Source organism: Micromesistius poutassou (assembly GCF_964030765.1).
Source record: "Micromesistius poutassou genome assembly, chromosome: 9".
Lineage (NCBI taxonomy): Eukaryota > Metazoa > Chordata > Actinopteri > Gadiformes > Gadidae > Micromesistius > Micromesistius poutassou.
The window spans coordinates 2,254,687-2,264,686 of NC_140279.1; the positions used below are offsets into that span (position 1 = coordinate 2,254,687).

At 46.3% G+C, this 10,000-nt stretch overlaps 1 protein-coding gene across 1 annotated transcript in view; it reads left to right on the top strand.

Annotated features, from left to right (window-relative positions):
- cacna1ea (calcium channel, voltage-dependent, R type, alpha 1E subunit a) overlaps positions 1 to 10,000 on the top strand; it is a gene marked incomplete at its 3' end in the record, with an annotated part of 76,630 nt that overhangs the window by 41,116 nt on the left and 25,514 nt on the right. Inside the window, exons 7-16 of the mRNA XM_084473513.1 lie at positions 1,225 to 1,415; positions 2,330 to 2,433; positions 3,615 to 3,730; positions 4,130 to 4,183; positions 4,776 to 4,817; positions 6,312 to 6,407; positions 6,792 to 7,001; positions 7,339 to 7,451; positions 8,845 to 8,957; positions 9,728 to 9,859. Coding sequence (XP_084329639.1) covers positions 1,225 to 1,415; positions 2,330 to 2,433; positions 3,615 to 3,730; positions 4,130 to 4,183; positions 4,776 to 4,817; positions 6,312 to 6,407; positions 6,792 to 7,001; positions 7,339 to 7,451; positions 8,845 to 8,957; positions 9,728 to 9,859 — 1,171 coding nt within the window. The remainder of the gene's footprint in view (positions 1 to 1,224; positions 1,416 to 2,329; positions 2,434 to 3,614; positions 3,731 to 4,129; positions 4,184 to 4,775; positions 4,818 to 6,311; positions 6,408 to 6,791; positions 7,002 to 7,338; positions 7,452 to 8,844; positions 8,958 to 9,727; positions 9,860 to 10,000) is intronic.

Genomic DNA, 10,000 nt, shown 5'->3' on the forward strand with positions numbered 1-10,000 from the left:
CCACCAGGGATGGTTAAAGTACTTCTTTCTCTCTATCTATCTATATATCTATCTATATATCTGTCTATCTGTCTGTTTATCTGTCTGTTTATCTGTCTGTCTGTCTGTCTGTCTGTCTGTCTGCCTGTCTACCTACCTTCTTTCTTTCTGTCTGTCGGTCGGTCTGTCGTTAAAATATACACATATAAACATATAAACATATACAAACACACTCAACCACACACACCCCAACACACACACACACAGATATGTATGTACAGCCAGACACAAACAAAGCCTTTGTGAATGCACGCAGACATCCAGTTAGCAAGACAGACGGAGAGGGCCGCGCCTTTGTGTCGCCAGCCAGCTGCCCCCGCCACAAAACATGAGTGACACGCAGGATCGCACCTGGAGATTTGAACAAACCTGCCCTCTCGTTCGGTTCAGAGTAATACAGCGGGACAATAGCGAGCGCCACAATGGTGCATAGAGCAGTCCTGGTTGTAATCAGCCGTCTGTGGCTGTCACTCCCCGGTCACGGCGAGGTTTATAGAGTGACTGTGTTATCTCCACCTGTTTCCTTTTTACTTCTGTGCCGTAGTTTCGCTCGGTTTTCGAGCGCTATTTCTCTAGCGTAGTGACATTTAAATGAAGCACTTTTTAATTTTCTTTGTCTTTTTATGACATCTCTGAATATGTCACTGTGGGGACCGACAAACACATACTCATCTTCGATGAAACTGCCAAAATGTTTTTTTTTGGGCTTTTTTCTTGTCCACCACCACCCCCCCTCTTCGGAGGACAACTTTATTTTTAATAAAGCAATATATTTTTCCTATGCAATACAACATGATACATTACATTGAGTTCATTTACATGTTTGTCCTACCGCAACTACCCAACCACAAAATGGTTTTACTAGTCGTAATGGCAAGACCAGGAATTAAACAGGAGATTTAGTTTGAAAGCTAACAACAGTTAAAATCTCTCTGACTTTCAGTCTGATGTTTGACTGATGTTTGATTCCCGCATACATCACAAAATGTCCCTATTTATCAGAAAAATTATGTCAAATATTCTGCCAACACCAACTATCTCACACCGAAGTTCAAATCCTTTTGTCGCCAAATGTCATGGCCAATCATGGTCTGGGGACCATGTGCTGCCCTAGGGCCCTTTCGGCCAGGCCTCTCCCGTTGTCACCATGTCAATAACTGTATTCTGGTTTGTTTGGTTTGTCAGAGAACCAGACCGTGGACTCCTCCTTGTCCGAGTTCCCCTGTGGCGTGCGCCAGTGTCCAGACAAGTACACCTGCACCGAGGGCTGGATTGGCCCCAACGACGGGATCACCCAGTTTGACAACATCCTGTTCGCCCTGCTCACTGTGTTCCAGTGTATCACCATGGAGGGCTGGACCACCGTGCTCTATAATGTACGCACATGGAGACACACACGCACAGGCGAACACACACGCACACACACAGACACACACTCACACACACATATCAGACACATGCGCCCATGCAAACACACGCACATGCAGACACACACGCACATGTAAACACACACGCACATGCTGACACACACGCTCAGGCAGACATGCACGCACATGCAGACACACACGCACATGCAAACACACACGCATGAACATGCACACACACACACACACGCACATGCAGACACACACACATGCAGACACGCATGCATGCAGACACACACGCACATGCAGACACACACGCACATGGAGACACACACGCACATTCAGACACACACAATGACTCATCCCGTGTCACACCTCACTCTCAATATTTTGTGGATGGCTACACAGGGTTGTGGAGTTATTACAGTTCAGACCACATTCACGTCTCACGCTACTGCTCGGAGGCACACACATTCAGGGCATCAACTACCACCGGCCATCTTATTAACACTCCCTGATCCCCAGAGACGTAACCCAGCCCTCAAACAGCACCTACACAGAATACACACCAGGCTTCCCATGCTATAATAACTCCATAGCGGACCTCACCATCCCAGAAGGACATAGATACATCAGTCTGTCATTTGTACAACTGCAGCCGTAATTATTAATAATGCATACATGTATAAAAATACACAATAATAGATATGTAAATTGTATCACAGCCACAACATCTTTGAAGCGAAGGGATAATAGTTTATTGAGAAATGGGGAGAGGGGGGGTAAGGCTATGCAGACTCTAGGTGAACTCTGAACAAAGGAGTCTCGTTGACTTGCGAGGCACTGCTGTGGCCAGCCCTGAATCAACAGTTTTTTCCTCTGCTTCCCAACTTCCTGGAAATCTAATTCTGTCTCGGTGGTTCCAGACCAACGATGCCTTGGGGCCCACGTGGAACTGCCTCTACTTCATCCCCCTCATCATCATCGGGTCTTTCTTCGTGCTGAACCTGGTGCTGGGAGTCCTCTCTGGGTGGGTTCACATACTCGCGCGTCACACCTGTTTCTACTGTCTGGGATCACACACAGCTCAGACAGAGGGAGCATACCGTGTGGTGCAGTGCGAAAAAGCACTGCACCACACAAAATCACAGATGACATGTTAATGTACACATTATAGCGTGTCGTATACCAGTTCACATCCGCCCACCTCTTGACCTGGGAACCGTTTCATACTGACCTGATTCTACAAAACATCCTCATGGATAAGAAAATCCACCCACACGATGTATCCGCTGTCAACAGACTGGAATAACAACCGATTTACTGCGAAATGGCTCCAATTCGATTGAATTCTAGTCGTCACACTCAGTCTGGCGCGTTATGAGATTTGTGCTTGGTTTATGGGCTGATTTTGTGTGCTCTGTTCCATAACAGGTTATCTGAGGCTGTCTGTTCGCCAGGCTTGCACCTGTCAAGCCGCATGCTATTGTTTTATACATGGTGTCAGTGTATATAAGTTAATGAGTTTTACACAAAAGGTTAATCTGCAATCAACTGCCATTATCTCCACAGGGAGAAGAATGAAGGCGCCTCTCAACTCTGTCATTTCCTAGCCCCCCCCCTCTCTCCTTCGGTGCTCTGGTCTTGCTGTCCCCTTTCCATCCATTTGCCCTGATTTATTTTTCGTCTTTTCTCCTCCTCCTCTCCACTCCTGTTCTATCGACACAACCTCTCCTCTCCTAGCCTCGCTTTTTTATTCCTTTCTCTTCTCTTCTCACTTCCTTTCTCCTGTCATAAATTATCCTACCTTCACTTTCCTCTCCTCTTCCCTCTTCTCCCCTCCCCTCTGCCCTCACCCCTCTTCTCCTCTTCTCTCCCATCCTCTCCCCTCCTCTCTTCTTCTCTCCCATCCTCTCCCTTCCTAGCCTTTCCTCACCTTTCCTCTCCTTTCCTCTCCTGCCATAACATGTCCTCTCGTCTCCTCCCCCTCTCTCTAAGCCTTTTGTATTTTTCTGGCCTGTCCTCTACCTCTGCTGCCTCTAAAATGACGAGGCGAGGTCAGTTCTTGACAGAAATAGCTCTCCTCTACCGTCTGCCTCCAAAAAAATCATCTCATTCATCTCAATGAGGTCATCGTTATGAATGCGTAGCGATGAGACCGGGAGGGGGTACAGAGGGAGGGGCTTAACAGACCACTGGTTGCTTCTTCAGGGAGTTTGCCAAGGAGAGGGAGAGAGTGGAGAACCGCAGGGCCTTCATGAAGCTACGGCGCCAGCAGCAGATCGAGAGGGAGCTCAACGGCTACCGGGCCTGGATAGACCGAGCAGGTACCGCCCACTCCGAGGTTGTGGGTTCAGAACCCCAACATCCACACAGGCTGAATCTGTGTGAATCCTTGAGTCTGGCCTGATGTGCTACCTGCTCATTAGTGACATGGATCTACAGGGAACCACGCTTTGGATTAAAGTGTTTGCTGAATGACTGCAGAGCACATATCAAATATTGAATCAGAGCTCCTGGTATGATTGACTTGATTACCGGGAGTCTGAATGCTAATTGCAAAAGCTCATGGGCATCATCGCCATTTACATTTTCTTCCAAATGTTAATTTTCACAAAAATGTATGTATTCTAAGATTTTCAATGTCAGTTTTCAAGAACCCATTAACAGTTCATCTATCCAGGGAGTTGGCCTGAATCACTCTCTCCGACTGATTTCTATTCCAGAGGAGGTGATGCTCGCTGAGGAGAATAAGAATTCAGGAACTTCTGCTCTGGATGGTAAGAAAGAAACTATTTTGCTGCCTTTTGCCATCGAACATTTTACCTCAGCCAACATTTTTAACATGCAAACCTTTCAAATTTTTTAGGAAGGTATTTTACGAATTGACTTTGTCATCATGTTGGTTATGTTCTTAAATACCATATCATTCAATACAAGAATTATTCAAGTGATGAAAAAAGTGTTATGAATTGTTTGCGGCTTTCTACCAAATCGTACAATGTGTAAGTTAACGCCAGATAAACCCATTTACAAATAACGCAAATCTTTTGTTGGTTATAAACCGAAATGACCACTGTGTTCAATCACAGCCTTTTCTGACCACAGAAAAGTACACACTTCATTACTATGTATTGCAGATATAGTCAAACCTGCATTGTGTAACACTATAATGACTCAAAACACATTATTTCCAGTATAAAGGCACATGTAATACAACGGTAGATGGTTGATGAGTGTTTAAAGTTCCTGGACCCACACAGTGGTCAGCTAGAGGCTGGTCAGCTACAGGCTGACCACTGTGTCAGGGTGACCTTTCCTTCACTCCAAACCAATAGGTGTTCTTTTTACTAAATGTTGATTGATTGACAGCTCTGACAAGACTCCCAGAGTGTAGGACAGGGGGTACCTATGGTGAGAACCGCCTCTGCCCGCTCTGGCTCATGTGTCACACACACACACACACACACACACACACACACACACACACACACAAATACGAGAAAGCACACACACACACACGCAAGCACACACCTACACACGCACACACACACACACACACACACACACACACACACACACACACACACACATACTTATGAGCGAGTGTACACACACACACACACACACACACACACACATGAGCACGCATTCATGCACTTGCTTAAACACAAACACAGACGAACACACAGATTCAAACAGACACACACCCACATGCACACACACACGCGCACACACAGCATGCAAATGCAAAGACATACACGGCAACATAAATGCAAATAATAAATAAATAACTATAAGAGGGAAAATCGTTTAAGACGTGTCCTAAATTAGATTGAATACCCTGGCGCTGTAGACTAGGGGTATACAAGCTTGATGAGACTGTGGCTCCAGTGCTGAGTAACAGTACCCAGGAGTTTGGAAAGACAGAGCAGTGGCTCTAATGGCTTTGATTAGAAGAAAGTAGGCATATACATGTTGCCTTAGCAACCATTGAACCCAAAAGCAGTGTGCGTGTGTGCGCGTGCATGTGTGTTTGTGTAAGTTTGTGCATGTGTGTGCTTGATAATAGTGTGTGTGAATGGTGTTCCTGCCTTAACGCACACTTCCAATGCGTGAAATGGCATCATTATTTCGGGTGTGTACATGCGTGGTTGTTTGTTGAGCACCTTATTAAAAACAAGGGAGACATTCTCTCAAGCCCATGTAGACCACCAGCCGTCTGTTAGTGGGTAAAGGAGAGGAATAGTGCGATTGAATAACAAGCCACACGGACACCAAACCCAGACACTGTCACCATGCTAATCCGCCATATTAGTGGTAAGGCATGTCTTGCACTGCACGGTATGTGAATGATGGCACTTTTACTCCAATCGGAATGCATGGCCTGCAACAAGCTTCCTTGATCTGAGCATGGGTATACCAATCACTGATTTGCCCGTACTAGAATCACAGCAGATGGTTTGCAATCAAGTTGAAATGATCATGATGGCTGACATTCAGCCGTTCATTTTGACGTAATTTGATCTGTGACGTTAATGAGCTCAAATTTGTTCCTCACGGCTACGACTTTGCAGACATTAATATGGCTTCCACAGTCGTTTCCGTTCATCATTTACTTTGTTTGCGATCTTTCCAGTATTTGCCATGACTCCGATGTAGAAACGAACTAGCTCAGAGCGCTCGCACCAAGCGTCCGACGCGCGTCTACATGTCGTCGTGTTGCCTGCCCACCCCGGTTCCACGTGATCAAACAAACAAGTGCTTCTGAAGAGGCTGCTTTGCCGCTGTTGCCGTGCGAGGTTGCTCCAGAATGTGCATCGTCTGTGGTTGTGCCTTCACGCTGTGTGCCGTGCTTGGCTGCCTTGTCGAGAGGAGCCGCCGGGCCTAACCGTCTCTGGCTTGCAGTCTTGAAGAGAGCCACCACCATCAAGAGGAGGGGGCTGGACGTGCCGCGGGGGGGCCCCGCGGAGGAGGAGCCGTACGGGGACATCTCGTCTGTAGGTGAGCAGGCCTTCAAGCAGCCCTCCAGTGCTGGGGTGATGGGAACATATGAGCAGAGCAAGCATAGAGGTACTGGAGAACGAGATTGGAGTCACAATTGAATTCAAAAAGCACCTTAGGTGCGCCGTTTTGAAATTACAGTTTTTTGTCCTTTTAAGAACATTATCGTTTCTTTACTACCGTTCTTCCTCACTCTCCTTACTCTCTCTCTCTGTCTCTCTCCCTCACCCTCTCTCTCTCTATCCTCATCCTCTCTCTCTCTCTCTCTTTCCCCCTCACCCTCTCTCTTTCTTTCTTCTTACCCTCTCTCTCTCTCTCTCTCTCTCTCTCTCTCTCTCTCTCTCTCTCTCTCTCTCTCTCTCTCGCTCTCTCTCTCTCCCCCAGGTATCCCCATGCCCAGAGCCAGCATCAGGAGCGCCAAGCGCGGCCCCACAGCGTACTTCCACCGGAAGGAGCGTCTCCTGCGTATCTCCATCCGGCGCATGGTGAAGACCCACACCTTCTACTGGACCGTGCTGAGCCTGGTGGCGCTCAACACCATGTGCGTGGCCATCGTCCACCACAACCAGCCGCCCTGGCTCTCCGTCTTCCTGTGTAAGCTCTTGTTTAGAACGTACACCAGAACGCATGAAGCAGACTGACCTGGTTTCCTCTGTTGAAGGTCTATAATGCAGCCCTTGTCATTTTTCACTCCCTCCCCCTTTTCGATTCCCTTACCCAAATTTGGCCTGTTACGAGCTTAAGAAGGCATCTCTGATTCTTACTTATAGTTCCTTTCATTTTGGAAGAAGTGTAAGATGCCTTGCTTTAAGTGTGGTTAAGACGTTATGCAACGTTAGTCAAAGCATAGCTTCGGGGGTCTGGGTGATCTCAAAGAGAACACCAGATAACGTTCCTTCAGCCTGTGTCGTGTCCTCCCCCATTCCTCCAGACTATGCAGAGTTCCTGTTCCTGGCGCTGTTCCTGACCGAGATGTTCCTGAAGATGTACAGCCTGGGCCCACGCCTCTACTTCCACTCCTCCTTCAACCGCTTTGACTGCAGCGTCAGTTCCCTCCTTCGTTTCAGTCTCAATGTCTCACTCCCTCTGTATCACACCTAACCTTAGATTCACACTACCTCTGTCCATCGTCCGTCAATTTCATTGGACAGTGTACTTAAGTATATTTGCATAACGTGATCTGATTGGCCGACGGCTCCGTCGCTGCCTGAAAAGTTGAACATTTCTCAACTTTTTGACGCAGGCCACGGAGCCGACAGAACGGACGGACCCACAATGCATTTCGAGAGCGCCCCATGCAAATTCAATGAGATCCGTCAACAGACATGTAGTGTGAATCGGGTGTGAGTGACAACAGAGGAGCAGGGTGATGTTGGCAGCCTGTCACACTGTGGAGTGTGAGTGGTGATGGCTGGTATTGATTACTCAAATCACAACAGGTGTGCAGCCTCACCCAGCCCCACCCAGCCCCAGAGTCTTATCAGTCTGACTCGGGCCAGGTGAGGCTGCTTCAACCAGCCATCGTCCACACACACTCCACACACCTCCTCTGTCAGATCCATACACAGCTGTTGGTCCAGGGGGAACATGTGTCCGTCCATGGATATTGATGTGGTTTTTGGTTTAAAAAAAGAATGGATAGCTGACAGAATAGCAGACTGTAATTACATTATGTGTTGTGATGTTATGATAAGGAAAAACTGGTTTACTATGCTTTGGACTAAATACAAAAGAGTCAGGGAAACGTTGGGTATTGATTTTACACAAGTTACACAATAAGAGACGTGTGTTTATCAAGGAAATGAGCTGATGAGGAAGAGAAGCCCACTCTCTGAATCTTTATGTACAGCATGTGTTCACCAGTGTGTTGGTGGTGAATCTTTATGTTCACCATATGTTCACCAGTGTGTTGGTCCTTTCAGGTGAATCTATATGTTCACCAGTGTGTTGGTGGTGAATCTATATGTTCACCAGTGTGTTGGTGGTGAATCTATATGTTCACCAGTGTGTTGGTGGTGAATCTATATGTTCACCAGTGTGTTGGTGGTGAATCTATAGTACAGCGTATGTTCACCAGTGTGTTGGTGGTGAATCTATATGTTCACCAGTGTGTTGGTGGTGAATCTATAGTACAGTGTATGTTCACCAGTGTGTTGGTGGTGAATCTATATGTTCACCAGTGTGTTGGTGGTGAATCTATAGTACAGTGTATGTTCACCAGTGTGTTGGTGGTGAATCTATGTGTTCACCAGTGTGTTGGTTGTGAATCTATATGTTCACCAGTGTGTTGGTGGTGAATCTATATGTTCACCAGTGTGTTGGTGGTGAATCTATGTGTTCACCAGTGTGTTGGTGGTGAATCTATAGTACAGCGTATGTTCACCAGTGTGTTGGTGGTGAATCTATATGTTCACCAGTGTGTTGGTGGTGCTTGCAGGTGATCGTGGGGAGCATCTTTGAGGTGCTCTGGGGGTTCTTCAGGCCTGGCACCTCGTTCGGCATCAGCGTGCTGCGCGCCCTTCGCCTGCTGAGGATCTTCAAGATCACCAAGTCAGTCCACCAAGTCAAACAGCTCCTCTTTGATCCCTTATTCTAGTGGTTCTCAAATGGGGCTATGCATACCCCTAGGGTTACTTTGGAGTACTGCAGGGGGTAATCAGAATATATTTAAAATATATATAGTAATCATAATAAAGATAATTATTCTTATTTTTCACCCCGAGCAAGTTTCAATTTTGAGAGCTAGACAATAAAAAAATTTAGTGGTTGAAATGTAAACAAGGAGAAAGGAGAATCCGTGAATAAGAAAGTGCATCCAGAAACACCAAAATGTCGTCGGTTTCAGGAAGAATATACTTTAATGGGATTCAACCCCTGTGGGAAATTAGCCAACAGTTGCTTAAAGCACAGGCCCATGATTGTCACTAAATTGTGAATAAATTGTGAGTTTTTTGCCGGTGAAGGGGGTACTCAGCTGAAAGAATATCTCAGAGGGGTACAAAAGATTGAGAACCACTTCCCTATTCAACATAGCATTAAAATATACTTTACTATACTGTAATATCTGGAGAAGTTCACTTCTTATCCGTGTTGACAGCAGCTGCTCACTATTGAAGTGTATATTTTTTGATGTGAATGCTTGGCCTAGGTATTGAACTCTGTCGTTTCTATTTGTGGTGGTCAAGCAATCTTCATTCAGTGCACTTCTGCTGTGTTCATTACATGGATAGGAGCATCTCTTGCCCTTAATACAATAACTTGGATTGTTTGGAGCATGTTACTTCCCTCTCATATTTAAATATTACTGTGTTGCTCTCAAGGTACTGGGCGTCTCTGAGGAACCTGGTGGTGTCTCTGATGAACTCCATGAAGTCCATCATCTCCCTCATCTTCCTCCTCTTCCTCTTCATCGTGGTGTTTGCACTGCTTGGCATGCAGCTCTTTGGTGGCAGGTAACACATTGATGACCAGCCGCAGCGATGTGGAAGTCATGCAGTAGATCATGACATTAAGTCATGAAGGATAGGATATATAGTGTGTTTCGATTTCCCTCTCTATTTCATAAAGGAAGTAAAACACAATCATTGTGTTAT